This window comes from Eschrichtius robustus, chromosome 15 (genome assembly GCF_028021215.1).
Source record: "Eschrichtius robustus isolate mEscRob2 chromosome 15, mEscRob2.pri, whole genome shotgun sequence".
NCBI classification, from domain to species: Eukaryota; Metazoa; Chordata; class Mammalia; order Artiodactyla; family Eschrichtiidae; genus Eschrichtius; species Eschrichtius robustus.
The window spans coordinates 2,031,840-2,049,990 of record NC_090838.1 but is presented as its reverse complement, the minus strand read 5'-3'; the positions used below and the strand labels follow the sequence as shown (position 1 = coordinate 2,049,990).

Genomic DNA, 18,151 nt, shown 5'->3' with positions numbered 1-18,151 from the left:
CCACCTTAAACAGTTCTCCTTGTTAGGACTGTTAATAAAATTTCTACTGGCCTCAAGTATTTTCAATGTATGAAAAACAATCAAACCACCACATACATTTATTAACAGCAGGAATAATCAAAGGAGGTAAAAAGATGGCCTGAGAATTAATGACACCGACTGCGTGTGGCTCTGGGTCCTCTCTAAGCGTTATCATTACAAGTCACACTTTGGGTACGGCCGACTGCTCACGACACTGGCCAAGTAAAGGGAACGACAGCGGCCCACTCCACAAGGGAGACCTGTTCATTCCACCAGATTCACGTGGCCGTGGACACAGTTACCTTCTAAGACCTGTATCTTCATTAACAAACGATAATGCATACAGACACTGAAAGGTTAGCTGTTCCCTCTCCCTTTTAAAAATAGAATATCTCCACATCTTTCCTTCCCAAAGCTTCTCATTCATGGGAATAAGTCTAGAATCACTTCAGTGAAAGAAACTCAATGAAACATTTGATTTACATTTACTAAAAACTAAACTTTTAATTGGTTTCAACGTGAAAATGTCAGCAAACCGCCTAAGCAAGTGTTTCTTTCTTCTTCTTTTCTTTTTTTTAGGTCTCTCTCTCTCTCTCTTTTCTTTAAGCAAGTGTTTCTTACTGACCTTATTGAGGACACAAGCTTTTGTAGCATCATAAAAGACGCTGTGGGGCAGACAGTTTCCAGTGGCTCACAGGCCACCAGAAGCATCTCCCCCGCCCAGCTTAAAATGCCTGCAGTCAGAGTTTCCTATTTCAGAAGAGCGTCTCTGTCTGGTGTTTGCACTTACTCCTGTTAATGAATAAAGAAAGGCTTTTGTGTGCATTTCTGGGGAATCCACTCATTTAATAATAAACCTTCTCTGCCAAGTGGAGAAAACAGAGTATTTTAAGAAAATCAACATAAAATTATTTCACTCCAGTTATTTTTGATGAAGTATATTTAATCAAAGTATATACTGCTTCAAGTAATTTGATCATTTGAAATAATGCTTTTTAAAAACTGGACTTAAAAAATAAATAGTACGTTAACACGATGCTCTCTGCTGCACAGGACTGGTTATCTGATCCAACAAAATTCTATTTATGTGCAAGGGCTTAGGATAAAATACTCAAAGTAATTAACTCGAGGGAAAATATTATGAAGGGAAGCAGGACTTATCAAAAAAAAAAACAACACAGAAAATCAAATACATTGTTACTTACAATGAGCTGTTTCAATCCAACAAAAGACTGTTCTACCGAGTTGGCGTTTAAGACCTGTCTCTTTGCTGCAGCTTTTTCACCCAGGAAGCGAAGCATTAAGTCTTTAACTGCATCTCCCTTGAAAGAATATGAGAAAAACATGTCAGGACAATAAAATGTTAATTAAACTCAGCTAATCAGAACCCATAGCTAACCAAAATTTCCTCTTTCTCCATTGGTGTATGGAGGTCAAAATGTGGTTATAGTACAGTCAAACTTCAATAAACCAGACGCTAAGGTATCACGATCTTTAATAAAATGTGCAGTTTAGAATGGCTCTTTCTTTTGGAGAGGATGCAGTGAATCACCAGCGCCTGTACCAGGCTTATGTAAGGGGCACACCAAGCCCGGCGGGGGGCCGGAGGCGCGGGGCATGGGGGGCGTGAGCAACACCGCCCCTGGGAGAAGCAGCGTGCACAGTGGGACCCAGGCTGGGGCGGGCAGGCCTGAGCGCCCTCTGCCCGCATCCCGCCAAGCTGCCGGCCGTCCTGGGCCCCCGGGAGCCCCTAGGGCCTGGCTAGAGTAGTTAGTGGTGGCCCAGGGCACTGCCTTCCGGCCAGGGCTGCGTCTCTCCCGAGCCCAAGGAGAGCAGGGGTCCCTCCCTCTGTCGGGCCCTCCGCTCGGGAAGCGGGCTGCTCCGGAAAGGCCCCCGTCAGCCTCCACACAGGGGCTCTCTCAGCCCCAGCCTCGGGTTAGACCCGTCTGCACCTGGGCTGAGTGACCGTACGGGAGGACAGATGGGTGAGGCCAGGGGAAGAGGGATCATCCATGGCCAAGTGACCCAGGAGAAACCTGGGAGGAGCCAGGACGGAGGCCCAGGTGCTCAGAGACCAAGCCGCACGTCTTACACAGGGGCAGAGATCTAGAAGCTGCAGTTCTATGATTTTTTTGCTTTCAGAGGGTAAGGTGAAATACTTCAGATGCCAGAACCACAGAAGTGGCTAACTGATCTAGGAGGGATAATTAAAGGGCGGAATAAAAAGAACTCAGCCATCTGGCTCCATAAAGCTTTGCACAAATGTAACTCCTATCAGACAAGGAGCTTTATCTGAGCCAGAGGAACTGCGAACCAGGAAAGGGCAAAATCACATCTTAATGCCGCCGAGGGAAGACCCATCTAACTTCTCCATCCTTGCAACCTTCTAAGTTAATAAGACCACACTGCGAAAATCTCCTGCCCTTTAAAATTCTCTGTTAGTTAACACCTGAGCTAGCAGGGAAGTTCCTGAGACATGAGCGTATGTAGAACTGACAAACATCTCACCCCTGAAAGCCCAAAGACGCGACAAAACGCCCTAACATGGACCGGCTCTCGCCGTGTCACTCAGCTGAAAGCAGTTCTGACACGGGGCTCACAGCGCCTTTGCCGCAGACCCTCCGTGCTCACTGGAGCAAGGGGAGCAAGCTTCCTCCCCAGGATGTCTTGTGAGCTATGCGGGCTGGGATCCACCTAGAACCCCAGGGACCCCTTCCAATCAGCAAACCTTCAGGGGAGGGCACCCAGGGCAGGGGAGCGTGGGGAGACTGAGCGTGAACGAGTCAGGTGCTGGATCTCAGCTTGCAGAGGGCCTCCCCTCCTGCAGTGTGGGAACGGCTTCAGCAGTGCCTTCTAAGTTTTAATGGATGAAGTCAAAGCAAAACCCAGAGCAGCTGACTCCCAGAGCGCGGGCTTTGGGCTTTACTGTCTGGAAGCCTGACAACACATGCGGTCACAGGCAGTGGTGCTGAAAGGACAGCGGCCCAGCCTCGCCCGGCGCTCCACCCGGGCACCAACGAGAAACGTGGCTGCGCCTCCCGGGAGGGCTCTGTCCTCCCAGTCCGGAGGGAGTGACGCCACCCGAAAAGACGACATCCCAACAAACAAACACAAAACAAACTCCAAACTCGAGGCTGTGGAGACCTCGGAACCCGCATACGTCGCTGGTGGAATGTAAGACGGTGCAGCCGTTTTGGAAGACAGCTTGGATGTGCCTCAAAACGCTAACCACACGTTTACTATGTAACCCAGCGGTCAGTGGGCCCGCACAGCTCAGACCGCGCTGTTCAAGGTCAACCGTAGTTGACAACAGAAAGGAATGATGCACTGACACATGCTGCAATTCGGATGACTCCTGAACATGTTTCAATGAAAGAAGCCAGTCATGACAGACCACATGTCGTGTGATTCATTTGTATGAAGTGTCCAGAAGAGGAGGATCCAGGGAGATGGCAAGCAGGTCAGTGGTTGCCTGGAGCTGGGGTGGGGTGAAGGGATGGGGCTTCCTTCTGGGGTGATGAAAACGTTCCACAAACTGACTGTGGTGATGGCTGCACAACTGTTAGAAATGCGAAACCCACTGAACTGTACCTTAGATGTGTGAATTACATGGCATGTGAACTGCATCTTAGTTAAGCTGTAAAAACAAAAACAATCTAAACCCCTTTCGCAGGGGGCCCTAAACAAATCGGTATTTAAGGGAAGCCGTTCACTGATACGTCAGCTTTAGGACGGTTACAAACGGCTTGCTCCGGCCACTCCAGACCTTCCCCATCTCACACACATGTTCAACGTAGGTCAGCACCCTTCACATCAGGAACCTAAGAAAGGGGAGCCAGGCCCACCTGCGAATGCGGCGAACAAACGCAGCGGCAGCAACGTCTGCTTCTGTCCATCACAGAGTGACCCAGCCTGGGCTTATCGTCCTAACGTAAACAACTAGAACATGGAAAACACACACAAGTGTCTTCCGACACAGAGAAGGATGTGATCTGAGACAAGGGAGAAGAGGAGTTGAGCTCCTGAACCCAAAGGCAGTTGTAGACCACAGTGGTGCGGGGGGCACACCGAGCACGGGGAACTCGCCGAGCGGGGACTGGCTGGGAGCTGGAGGGCAGCTGGCTGGACCTGGCAGTCAGAGCACCAGACAGGACGGAACTGTACAAAGAGCAGGGCTGGAAACCCGCGTGGGCCCTCGAGGGTACCGCTGAGCGGTGAATGGTGCGTGCACAGGGTGGATGCTCTGGGGACGGGGCGCAGGGACAGGGCAGCTGTGAGGTCACTTGGGGCTGAGACGTCCAGTCCAGGCCAACCATGCAGAGCGCTCTCGGACACACAGGCACTCGGTACAGGCGTCAGAAAGGTCACCCAAGTACACACGCTACTCTAAACTCACCCTAAGAAGCTAAAAAATAAACCTGAAAAGGATCAAATACATCTGCTGGCCAGAACAAAATACAAGTCTTTTTGAAGGAAGATGACAAAATATAGACACTCAACATTAGGAAATCCACAATATCCACCCTCTAATAAAAAATAACTAGACATGTGAAAACGCAGGCACACGTGACTCATGACCAAAAGAAAAAGTAAATACAAACAGACTCTGAAATTACAGAACTGGTGGAATTTTCAGAATAGAACTGTGCAAGAGCTATTATAAATGTGCTCAAAGATCTAAAGTAAAACTTGCACAGAACGAGGAGAGAAAACTATATAGAAAGGAACTAAATGGAAATTATAGAGACAAAAAATACGAAAAATTTACTGACTAGCATCAGCTGCAAACTACAAAGTGCAGAAGGAAAGATGGACAAACTGAAGGACAGAATGACAGAATCCCAAACTTAAGCACAAAGAGAAAAATGATTGAAAACAAAAACAAAGACAGATCCTTAATGACCTCATTAGTAGTATCGAGTAATATGTGAAACTGGAGTTCCGAGAAGTAGAGGAGAGAGAGTGAAAAACAGAAGAGCTAACTGAAGAAGTAATGACCAAAAATGTTAAAATTGGTGAAAATAATAAAGCCACAGATCCAACAGGGTGAATGAAACCTAAGTAAGATAAACATAAAAGAAAACCATGGGAAGGCACATCAGAATCAAACTGTTGAAAACCAATGATAAAATCTTAAAACCAACCAGAGGAAACCATATACACTAGGTACAGAAGGGCAAAGATAAAAATTACTACAGACTTCACATCAGCAACGATACCAACTGGAAGACCATGGAAGGACACCTTCAAAGTGCTGAAAGGAATAAAGCTGAGTCAACCTCCAAGTCTACGTGTTGTAAACACACTGCATTTCCAGCAAAAAGAGCTTTGATAGTGAAGATGAAATTTCTTCAGACTCAAAGGCGAGAGAATTCGTAGCTAGCAGACCTGCAGGAACAGGTACATCTTCGGCCATCCGCAGGTTTCCAACACAGGGACTTAGCATGGCCCGGGAAAGGGGTTTTCACAAACTGTGGGCTTCCCTGATGGGATTCCCATCAAATCAAAATTGCAGGAAGGGCCAGGGGAAGGAAAGAATCAGGGAACAGAATCAGACAGGGTGGTGGAAAGGCCCAGTCTCAAGTCTGGATGTTGGGTTTCCAGATCCACCAGCAAGGCCACAGCATTCTGAGTCCCCACCCTACTATCTTCCCTTCACGATCTTACTACCTTTACCACTGACATTCTGCTGCTTCTAGTTTACTTATCTCTTCTGTCTCTCTCCCTCTCCCTCCTTTACTTCCTCTCTCTCTCTCTTTACTGAACAAGCATCATACAAATATTCTCCAACTTCCATTCTTCACTGGTTCTGAAAATTTCTGAAAGATCATTTCCCCACAAACTTTCCATTTCTCTCTTTAAGCACACAGGCCATCTAAGACTCTAATTAGTTAAAAATGCCGACATTCCTCTTTCGATGCTATGTGGTTGGATGAAGTGTTACACGCTCACCTTCATGGCCTCTAACTTAACTCAGACTGCTATAGAAGTCACTTCATAAGGAAACCATTTAACAGTTTTCCCCCCAAATTTTATCCCATAGGAAGGAATTTTTAATTAGGCACCAATAGGTGAGCAATTTGGAAAAATTTCAAAGTGTTTTAGAAAGCTGACTTAGAACAATGCTGCAACGGTTACAGTGGCACAGGGAGAAACTTGTGAACAGGTAAATCCAACAAATGCTTGGTTGACCTCTTACAAGCTTGGTGTGCACAGTGAGTTAATAGATGTGTTCTACCCCGATCTTAAGTCCTCTGGCAAATACACGCAGCATTTCCAAGGTAAACCACACAGTTTTTCTTTTCTATCCTGGGAATGAAAAGTTCTTTGAAGGATAATATACAACTGAAGAGACACACGTGAAGAAACAACCAGCACATTTGTTCTATGGAAAAGTCAAAGACATTTTAGGAGCTATTCTTAATTCATATTTCAGTTTACCATGAGGTTTCCAAAACAATCACTGTGAATTATAAGAAGTACAGAAGACATTGCCTTAGGATTTAAAGGAAGCAGAAAGGAAACACGCTGTCTCCTGGCTGGCCGCTAGTGTGGGTCCTGCCCATGCAGTGGGCGCCCTGACCCTGGCTGATTCACCCAATGCCCTGCTTATTTCACAATTAGCCACCTGGAAGCTTCAAAGCTGCAGAGGAGCTATCACAGTACCCGTGCTTCTCACTGGTAGAAAGGGCCTCCATGCCTGATTCAATCTGGGTTAAACTAGCAACGAACATCAGCACTTTGTGTTCCCCAACTCAAGAATGACCGACACGCTTCACTGCAGGAGACTACCCAGCCACCCCGGGGCATTCAGCACCCCCGGCCCTGTCCACGAAAGCTCATGCGCTCAGCCCAGCCCTTTAGGCGACCACAGTGAAATACCTCTACATGGTTCTAAATGCACCCTAGGAGCCCTGGGCCTCAGCACCCTGTTGGGAACCACTGGGTTAAGTCATCAAATCCTGAACATCATATATCCCTGAAATCAGAGCCCATAACTGTGATTCACTGAAAAGACCCTGTGAAGGTAAATTCACGTTCAGTACATTCTGCTTGAGAGGGTGGAGAAGGGGGCTGAGGACAGTGCCTGGTGGGCAGCAAGCCCACAAGGAAGATGCGCTTAGTGAGCAAATACGCTGTAGAGACGGACGTGCAAAATATCTGGAGCCTGCAGGCTTTCACTCCAGTTACGGAGAAAAACAGCCAACTGGCCTCACTTCTCCAGCAGCCACTCTACTTCTTACGGGATTCGGCCTCACTGCCTGCACTGGGCTTTCTGGCCCTGCCGAGTGTGTGGGAAGGGGGACTCCTTCCCCCGGGAGGGCCTGCTGAGGACCGCAGGGTCCTCCTTTAGCTCCCAGAGGAGAGACCACGCAGGACCTCGTGTGGCACAGACACTGCTGATCCCACCTGCAACCCGGGCGGGACAAACTACACCTGACATGTGACTGAGCTACCTCACGTGGACGTACACACATACCTACAAAAACAGTATCACGTAAGGCAGGCTGCATGCCATCTTATAAAATACGAACCTCATTAAGTATTTTGCTATAACATCATTTTTCTTTTTTCTTTTTTTCACGATAAAAATATTTCAAAATAACATCATTTTTAATACCTAAGTAAATATTCCACTGAAAAAACAAGATGTGTCAAATGTATTCAACCAGCCTTCTGATAATGGACTTTCAGATGGTTTCAGGTTCTTTGCAATGATAAACCTCACTCTGAGGGGCAGCCCAAAAGCTGGGTATTTGTACATCAGTGAGATTATTTCCTTACAAATAATTCCTAAGGGTGGGACTTCTGGGTCAAAGGATATGCACATTTGGACGTGCGTTTTACAACTTTACTTAAGAAAGTTTGTACCAAATTATCAGTCCCACCAGGGCTGCTTAAGCAGGCTATTTTCTCACATTCTAACAAACATGGAATAATTATAAATAACTTAGACAACAGAAAATGAAAATAACTTTATCACCTTTGATTACTGGTAAGATTGAACTTTTTAATATTGGTATTTACTGTATGTAAAATTTATATATTTTTATGATTTATTATTTTGAGAGGCCATTCGTATTTTTTTTTTTTTTACTGAATCTATAAGAACTCTTTCTACATCAAGCACACTATATGTAATGCAGATATAGTTTTCCGTACCTAAAAAAAGGAACGGGGATTTATCATTTACTAGAGCTCAAATGTCATAAATAAACTGACCACGCAAAGTTTAGAACTACTTCAGAGAATTGTGACGCAAATACCTTGTTGGTACTTATTTCTAAGACCCTGATTAGTACCTAAACCACATTATATCAGAGAAATCAGCAGGGTTCCAAATTACCTAGTGACATCATAACAAAGAGTCTCGCAATCAGAATCTTTGGAACTGCTGAAAAATAAGGGTTTTTCAATCCTCGAAAGGTTTTCTACACATGTACGTACATGAAACAGAAACAGATGAAAAGGAATGAGCTGGGGACACAGAATCACCAGTTTCGCTGAGAAGCACCCACCGGCCCGCGTTCGCTCCGAAGCCCCTCTGCTCTCACCTGGATGTTGTCGAACTTGAGGCCCGGCATGGTGAGGCCCTCCTTGTCCACGAACACCGTGCTGTACTGCTGGGCGGTGACTGAAATCAGCACGTTCCTGGTCGCCTCCCCGGGAAGCCAGGCGTCGTTTCTCCGGTCCATCTCGCTCATGCTCAGGGCGGTGGCAAATGGGTCCTCGCTCCCGGCAAACACAGCCTGGATCTGCGAAAACGGTTTTGGAGACTGAGGAATTTCCAGAGAAGCTGTGGAAACACCTGACTCCGATCTTTCCGTCCCTGGGGAGTAAGAAGGGTCGGCAGAACCCAGGGAGTTTTCTCCCACTGGGGTAGCGGCGAGTGAAGACAAGCTTTCTGGAATCGAAGGGCTGGCGTTGGGGTTACTGACGGAGATGAAGGTGGAGGTTGTGAAGGAATCAAAGAAGTCCGAGGCCAAGGAGCTAGTGCTGGTTGTATCGCCAAAAAATTTGCTCAGGCTGGGGCTCGGCTGGACCACCTGAGGAGGGGTCCTGGCGGCCGCTTCGCTCGCGCCACTGAAACTGGGCGATTTCACCATCTGGGACTCGAAGCCATCGCGCGGGACCTGGGGCTGGGAGCCGGCGGGCGGCGGCTGGCTGAAGATGGTGCACATGGGCACCGGCTCGTCTTTGGGGGACGGCTGCCGGGGGGACAGTCCTGATGCCGGCCCCGCTGCGGGCGCCCTCGCGTCCCCTGGGCCCAAGTCCTCTGCACCCTCGTGCTCACAGGTGGGCAGGTCTTTCACCTCCTCTTGCTCTGGGTCTTCCTTCAACGATGCTCTGCTGTCGGAGGTCATGTCCGAGACGTCTTTAGGTGTGTCCTCTCCGTCACTTTCACCGTCATCACTCAGAGCGCCCAGCGCTTCTTCATCTACGACGCTTTCCCGTCTGTGATCTGCGCTGCCTTCCGCAGTCTCCACGACATCCTGCAAACAACCCAGGTCCCCCGCGCCATCGTCGCTGTTGTTCGGGGAATCAGAGATGAGGACGCTCTCCATCATGGGCTCATCGAGCTTGTCCACCAAGTTATTCGAGTCTTCTGACCCGAACCCGTCTCCACCGAGATCAATGGTTTCCTCGTGATAGAGGGGCTGCCCCTGGTCTTCCCGGGGCCCTTGCGGAGCCGTGCTCTGGGCCGGCCCCGCGGCTGGACCGCTCCGCTCGGGCGCGTGCTGCTCGGCACCTTCAGCACTCTCCATGGGCGCCTGAGACAAAGACAAACACACGTCAGCCTCATCAGCTTCCAGCTCGGTTACCACTACGATGGTTTTAGCTTATTGAAACTGTTTTCTGATTTATAAAAATGGTGAAATCGTGTCCTTGCAACGGTGGATACGCATCGTTATATACATCTGTTCAAACGCACAGAATGTACCACACGCAGAGGGAGACCTAACGTAGACTGTGGACTTCGGGTGATTATGACGTGTCAACGCAGGCCCATCAGCTGTAACCAGCGCACCATCTGGCGGGGATGTGGATAATGTGGGAGGCTCTGCCTGTGTCGGGGCGGCAGGGGGATGAGAAGTCTTTGCACCTTCCTCTCAGTTTTGCAGGGAATCTAAAACTGCCTTAAAAAATAAAAGTCTGGGGCTTCCCTGGTGGCACAGTGGTTGAGAATCTGCCTGCCAATGCAGGGGACATGGGTTCGAGCCCTGGTCTGGGAAGATACCACATGCCACGGACCAACTAGGCCCGTGAGCCAAAACTACTGAGCCTGCGTGTCTGGAGCCTGTGCTCCGCAAGAAGAGAGGCCGCGATAGTGAGAGGCCTGCGCACCGCGATGAAGAGTGGCCCCCACTTGCCGCAACTGGAGAAAGCCCTCACACAGAAGCGAAGACCCAACACAGCCATAAATAAAAATAAATAAATAAATAAATAAATAAAATATCAAAAAAAATAAAAATAAAAAAAATAAAAGTCTGTTAAAAATGTTTATCAGTTTATCAGCTATATATTCAAATGGTTTAAAATTCAATAGCCTCCATTTCTCCAGCCATTTATTATTTTTGTGGTAAAAGACACATTATATAAAATCTACCACCGAAATCACTGCTAAGTGTATAGTTCAGTGGCTTTGAGTACATTCAGTTTGTTGTGCGACCATCACCACCACCCATCTCCAGAACTCTTCTCATCCTGCAAAACTGAAATAAATAATACAGTAAACACTAACTCCCTGTCTCCTGCTCCTCCAGCCCCTGGCAACCACCATTCTCGTCTGTCTTTATGAATCTGACTACGCTAGGGTAGTATACCATACCCTAGATATGGTATTTGTGGAATGACGTGGCATTTGTCCTTTTGTGTCTGGCTTATTTCACTGAGCACAATGTCCTCAAGGTTCACCCATGTTATTGCATATGTCGGAATTTCCTTATTTTTTAAAAAAGATTTATTATTATTATTTTTTAAAATTTATTTTCAGCTGCGTCGGGTCTTAGTTGCGGCGTGCAGGCTCTTCACTGTGGCGTGCGGGCTTCTCTCTAGTTGTAGCGTGTGGGTTTTCTCTCTCTAGTTGTGGCGCGCAGGCTCCAGGGCGCGTGGGCTCTGTAGTTGTGGCACACGGGCTCTAGTTGAGGCGCGGGAGCTCAGTAGTTGCGGTGCGCAGGCTTAGTTGCCCCGCGGCATGTGGGATCTTAGTTCCTTGACCAGGGACCAAACCTATGTCCCCTGCATTGTAAGGTGGATTCTTTACCACTGGACCACCAGGGAAGTCCCAGAATTTCCTTATTTTTAAGGCCGAGTAATATCCCATTGTATGTACATACCATGTTTATCCATTTATCTGTTGATGAACACTTAGATTACTTCCATCTTTTGACTATTATGAATACTGCTGCTGTGAACATGGGTGTACAAATATCTCTTCCGAGACCGTGCTTTCCACTCTTTTGGGTAAAAACCCAGAAGTGGGATTCCTGGATCATTCATGTGGCAGTTCTATTTTTAATCTTGTGAAGAACTACCCAAACTATCTTCCATTAGTTACACCATTTTACATCCCCACCAAGAGTGTACAACAGTTCCAATTTCTCCACATCCTCACCAGCACTAGCTAATTTTCTGTCTTTTTGACAGTAGCCATCCTAACGGGTGTGAGGTCTCAGCCTTTTAAACCCTACTTATTTCTTTAAGACGCAGCTGAAGTTCCGCCTCTGCCCTCAAGCCTTCCCAAGACACGTCAGCCTATAGTAACACCATATACAAAAATAAACTCAAAATAGATTAAAGACCTAAATGTAAGACTGGATGCTATAAAACTCCTAGAGAAAAACACAGGCAGAACACTATTTGACATAAATCGCAGCAATATTTTTTTGGATCTGTCTTATAAGGCAAAGGAAAAAAAAAGCAAAAATAAACAAATAACTAAACTTAAAAGTTTTTGCACAGCAAAGGAAACCTTGACAAAAGGAAAAGACAACCAACTGAATGGGAGAAAATATTTGCAAATGATATGACCGATAAGGGATTAATATCCAACATATATAAACAGTTCATACAACTCAACATCAAAAAATTAAACAACCCAATTGAAAAATGGGCAGAAGAACCAAATAGACATTTTTCCAAAGAGGAAATGCAGATGGCCAACAGGCACATGAAAAGATGCTCAACATCGCTAATCATCAGATAAATGCAAATCGGAACCACAGTGAGATACCACCTTACACCTGTCAGGATGGCTATCATCAAAAAGAACACAACAAATGTTGGTGAGGATGTGGAGAAAAGGGAACCCTCCTGCACTGTTGGTGGGAATGTAAGTTGGTGCAGCCACTGCGGAGAACAGTATGGAGGTTTCACAAAAAATTAAAAATAGAACTACCATATGACCCAGCAATTCCACTCCTGGGTATATATTTAAAAAAACAAGAACACTAATTCAAAAAGATACATGTACCCCAATGTTCATAGCAGCATTATTTACAACTGCCAAGATATGAAAGCAGCTTAAGTGTCCTTCAACAGATGAATGGATAAAGAAGATGTAGTATGTATGTATATATGTGTGTATATACATATACACACACACACACACACACACGTACACACAATGGAATACTACTCAGCCATAAAAAAGAACAAAAATTTTCTATTTGAAACAACATGGATGGACTTGGAGGGCATTATGCCAAGTGAAATAAGTCAGAGAATGGCAAATACTGTATGATGTCACTTATTTGTTGAATCTAAAAAATACAACAAACAAGTGAATATAACAAAAAAAGAAGCAGACTCATAGATACAGAGAACAAACTAGTCGTTACCAGCAGGGAGTGGGAAAGAGGCAATACAGAGGTGGGGGAGTGAGAGGCACAAACCACTGGCTATGAGACAGGCTACAGGGATGTACTGCACAGCACGAGGAATAGAGCCAATATTTGTAATAACTGTAAATGGGCTGTAACCTTTAAAAATTGTATAAAAAAGAGAAAAAACAACAAAAAAAATAACTATACTCAGCTGGTCTCTCGATAAGATTACTTTTTCCTCTGTCAACACTTTCATCACAGTATTCCAAATTAGCTCTCTTTCCCTTTTATAGCCTGGACCACCCTGAGATCCAAAAGCAAGATTACTTTAAAGTAGGCTCAAAGTTAAACATTTTGGAGAAGTTTCTTGACCAGCATAGTCAGTTACTAATTCCCCACTTACTACATATTCACTTAATAATTATTAGCTATAAATAAGTCAAAAATACAATGAAAAGGAACGAAAGCCCCTTTACTTGTAATGTTTCCCAGCTCCAATGGGGGGTTGCCTCAGGAACATCAGAGTGGACGCACCCCAAGGTGTAAGGCTTTTCCCTGGTCCTCCCCAGGCAGGACACGAAGACTAAGCATGAAGACCAGGGAACGGCAATGACTTTGTTTAACCTTTGCAACAGCCAGACGAGACAGGCATGGGCTGCCCTAAAACACAGATGAGGACACTGAGAACCAGAGAAGCGATGGGACTCATCTGACCAGGAATGGAAGCAGGCCCCCCCTGACTAAGCCCCTGGGGACTGAAGTACCCCCGCGCCCAGCACAGTGCCTGGGACCCGGGGGATGCCAGGAACTACTGCTAGTTAACTGGGCCCTTCTCGGAATAAAAACAGTGCAGATGATAATGCCAGATGCCCCGTTACTACGTTAATGGACACCTGTGAAAAACCGTAGGATATAAGAAAAGGTCCAATACATGCAATTACAGGAAAAGGTGAAGAATATCAAAACTGGCAAAATCACATAGATACTTTCTTTATATGCAGAGAAAAGTGGAGAAAAGCCTACTCTTAAAGCAAGCAGAAATCACTGCCAGGTTAATTTGTGTGTATTACAAGATATAGAGAAAGACAGACTAAAATGGGGGGACCTAGGAAAGACTGTGCACAGATGACCTTGAACTACTTCTTACAAGGCAAGGCAATAAGAGAAGACTCATCACTAGCGAGACCCATTCATTACGTGGACTGGATCATTACAGCAAGAAACAACTGCTTAAGCAATAATTAAAGAAACCCAGGTTAAAACTATGATTTTAAAAAATTTGACCTGTGAAATAGGCAAAGATTTTTAGAAGTGACAGTTCTGGGGAATTGTAGGGAGACTTACTTATTGATAAGGGGAATGCAACCTTTCTGAAGAACAGCTTGGCAAGGAATAAAACTCTGACAAGCAATTCTGCGTTTACCAACTCACCTCAAACTCTCGTTTTTAAAGAAATCATCTTCTGAAAGGAAGAAAGCTAAGAGGAACGCTCTTTCAAGTCAATGCTTAAGTCTGTAAGTATGTTTTGATTCTCTCCGGTAACCTTGTTTCTAATCTAATCTAATTTAGAAAATCAATGTCACCTGTTTCCTAGTGACAGTTTACACAGATGTTACCCAGCCCAGAGTAAAAATTAAATTGTTTACCTTAATTTCTGAATGGAAACTACACATTTATTAGAAACACCGCCAAAGGACTGGGCTGAGACGCCCTGCAAGTCAGGGATCATTGCTCGCCGAGCGCCACTGTGTCTCAGACACCAGGTACGTTAAGGCTACCTTACTGGCTCTCAAGGAGATGACAGAGGGGAAACTAAGTAACTGTGACACACACACCGCACTGGCCCCAGGAAAGAGGGCTGTCTATGGAAGGGGACAGTGGTGAAAGTCCCGTCTCGGCTTTCTGACTCCTTTCACCAGAATACCTTAGAAGGTTCTTGCTCCTTTCCCTGACTCTTCTGAAGGCCCCTTTTCTATAAACAACTTTTATTAAAATGGAGTGGATACAATGTTTATAACACCTACTTCCCCTCCTTTTCTGGGCTAATATTCTGAGATTTGTCACACCCTTGTTTTTCCTTAATTTTCCACGTTTGTTTCCTCAGACATGTTAGATTTCTCAGTTTTTTCCTTAGTTTCCCCTCCCCACTTCTAACCTGAGACCCAACCCTGTAAGTGGCGTGAAGCTGTGATTCACTCATGTTTGCTGACGACGCTCTGTTGCGTGACGGTTCCACAGCCTAATATCTATTCTTCTGTTGATGGATATTTGAGGTGTTAGGTGTGTGAATCTACAGACAGAGCTGTTATGAATATTCTTGTACATGCCTCCTGCTGTACGTGTGAAAACTCCTTCATGACATTATGAAAAGTTAAGCGTGTGCGGTGGGTCATTCATAGAGAACACAGCTCTTTATCAGATAACGCCAAATTGCTTTACTAAGTGGTTGTACCAATTTACGCACTTAGTAGCGGTGTGTAAATAGTCTTGTTCAACACAGTCACCTACACTTGATACTGTCAGACTTCATAATATCAAGATGATATTAAAAATTCCTACAAATCAATAGGATTACAGATGATCCAAGAGAAAAATATTTTGAACAAAGATTTGAACAAGGTGAAAGGGATACACATTTCACAAGCATGTGTCCTGTGACTTCAACAGCCATACAACTCGATTTTTCTAGAATGATTCCACTTTATACCCATGGTTGCAGTAAAATTAAGCACCTCTTTTCACTCTCAAGAGCCCTGGTTGAGACAAAAATGGTCCCACGACTTATGTATCACGGAGGGACTCTTGCACATGGGCACCATAAGCTATGACCATGAATGTCACAACAGAAAATACAAACAAAATACCGTCCCCTTTTCAAAGCCCCCAAAATAAAAAATCTGGAAACAACCACTGCCCATAGGCGCCATAATAAATACACAGCAGTATATTCCAAAAATGGAATACTAAACAGCAGTGAAAACGAATGAGCCATCCTATAGCGAATGCAACAACGTCTGAATCTCACAAATCTAATTCTGCACCCAGAACCGGTAGAAAAATAAACAGTATGATTTTCCATATAAAGTTCAAAACATGAAAATTAAACAACATACTATTTTAGGAATACAAACACAAAAACAAGGTGATAATAACACCCAATTCGGTTGGGGAGGAGCTTGGAAGTGACAGCAAGGGGAGGTTTGATGGGGGAGGGACACATGAGAGTCTAAGCTGCTGGCAACAGTAGTGGGAGAAGACGCGTTGGGTCTGCACTTGAACTTCATGTTTTCCGTGTATGTTACATGCAGTCTTTACATTTCATAATCTAAAAATGGAAAAGCACGTGAATCTGTTCTTGATTTGCATGTGATATAAATCTTTGCTTCTCTTACTATTGATTTAATAAATTTTATGAAATCATAGACATGGTTTTAAGCCTATGTCAGCATCAAAATGCTAGCAAAGAAATCAGACTTTCTCTTTGTCCAGTTGAGTTCTTTGCACAATGAGCTTAATTAATGCCTTAAAATATTTTTAAAGTACTAACTTCAAGTGATTTAAATTCACTAAGAACAATGAAAACTACTGCTGTTCAGGCTCCCTTTCTGGACATAAGACTCTGCAATTACAAATCTTTCACCAGATTGCAATAATGTAAACCGTATTTCCATGAAAGAACTATGCCATGAGGTAGGAATCTAATTAGCACATATTTATAAAAGCCCCACGTAAAGAACACCCACCACAGATCAAGCATTTTACATGAGTTATCGTATTTAATCCTTAGGATCAACTCACAAAGTATTAGCTCCATCATACAGCAGAGAAAGTCAAGTGATTTGCCCAAAGCCACAGTACCAATACTTGATGCTGACAGGATTCCAACACAGTTTTTCTGCCTCTGCTCTCCTTGTAAGGCTCCTAGACAGGTCGTGACTGAGAGCAGCAAGCTGAGGCACAAAGAGCTCTGAGTAACTGCTTGAATCTTAGCTTCGCTACTAAATAAGATGACCTTTGAAAATGATTTAATCCTTTAGCCTCGGCTTCCTCATCTGTAAACTGGGATAATGAAGATTAAATAGCAACGGATGCACAGGAACTTTTTAAGCTGTGATAAGCTGCACACAAACATAGTAATTATAAGTTTAATGACGAAGCAGAGTGGTAACACACTCTTGGAACGGTGAAGGTCCTGTCTGAAATCACAGGATGTGCGGGCTGGTGAATATTATCCTATTTCCAGTTCTCAATCCCTTCTCCCAGCCCATCACACAGGGGCCCTAACTCGCTGTGTGCCACCCAGTACAACCTTCTGAATTGACGAAAAGAGACAAGAAGTATTTAAATACAGTGTTTTCCAGTAGCTATAGAGAGATATGGCAGGTCCAAGGAAATGTTTCATTGGGGTCAGACTCTTTTGTGGATGAGGGTGAGGAAAACAGGCATATTTTAGAGCACATCTTTGAGCCTTATGCTGTTTTACAATAAAAGTGCTTTCAAATCGTCCCAGTATATGCACTCTTATCAGTCAGCTCTGTCCTGGAAGGAATCAGCCAACATTTACAAGACTTACATGCTTTTACACAAACCACCGCATTTTGCCCTCACAATACTGAGTCTGGTCGGGCGAGTCACTGTGAACGTCCACCTACCGAAGAGTAAACCAGGACTAAGAAGTCACTGAGGGCCACAGCTGGGACCTGGGCCGCAGACCCCTCCCCAGCTTTCGGTGCCAAGCGTTGGGGGCCGCCCCCGGAAGGGGAGGCCCGCGCTGCGGACCCGGCAGGACCAGCCTGGGCTTGGCGGGAGGAGGAACAGAGACGAGACCCCGGGGAGGAGACGCCCTCGGAGAGGAGAGACCCCCGGGGAGGAGACCCCCGGGGAGGAAACCCCGGGGAGAAGAACTCCCGGGAAGAGAACCCTGGGGAGGAGACACGCCCGGAGAGGAGAGACCCGGAGAGGAGAGACCCGGGGACAAGAACCCCCGGGAAGAGACCCTCGGGGAGGAGACCCGGAGAGAAGACCCCTGGGGGACTGTGTCTGAGGGCCGGCGGGGCTGCGGTTAGGGACAGCACGACTCCCTCCCTACAGCCCGGGCCCTGTCCTCACCTGCCACCGGCCCCCTGGGGTTGGAGAAAGGGTCACCTACAGCCGTAACCCAGGGCGCAAGGAGAAGGCAGAGAAAGCCGGGAAGGAGGGACTGGAATCAGCACCTCCTACGGCTTCTGCGCCTGCGCGCGCCTGCTCCCGCGCATGCCCAGTGCAGGAGCCGAGCGCCCGGCGCGTTTCCGGTTCATGCTGCG

General features: G+C 45.9%; 1 protein-coding gene across 2 annotated transcripts in view; it reads right to left on the bottom strand.

The window, feature by feature from the left end:
* Positions 1–18,059, bottom strand: part of TRAPPC12 (trafficking protein particle complex subunit 12) — a 67,150-nt gene extending 49,091 nt beyond the window's left edge. For both annotated transcript variants that reach the window (XM_068564964.1, XM_068564965.1), the window contains exons 1-3: positions 17,958–18,059; positions 8,577–9,794; positions 1,227–1,343 (exon numbers count right to left, since the gene is read on the bottom strand). In XM_068564964.1, coding sequence (XP_068421065.1) covers positions 1,227–1,343; positions 8,577–9,788 — 1,329 coding nt within the window. In that variant the 5' untranslated portion in view covers positions 9,789–9,794; positions 17,958–18,059. The remainder of the gene's footprint in view (positions 1–1,226; positions 1,344–8,576; positions 9,795–17,957) is intronic.
* Between the last annotated feature and the right edge of the window lie 92 nt (positions 18,060–18,151).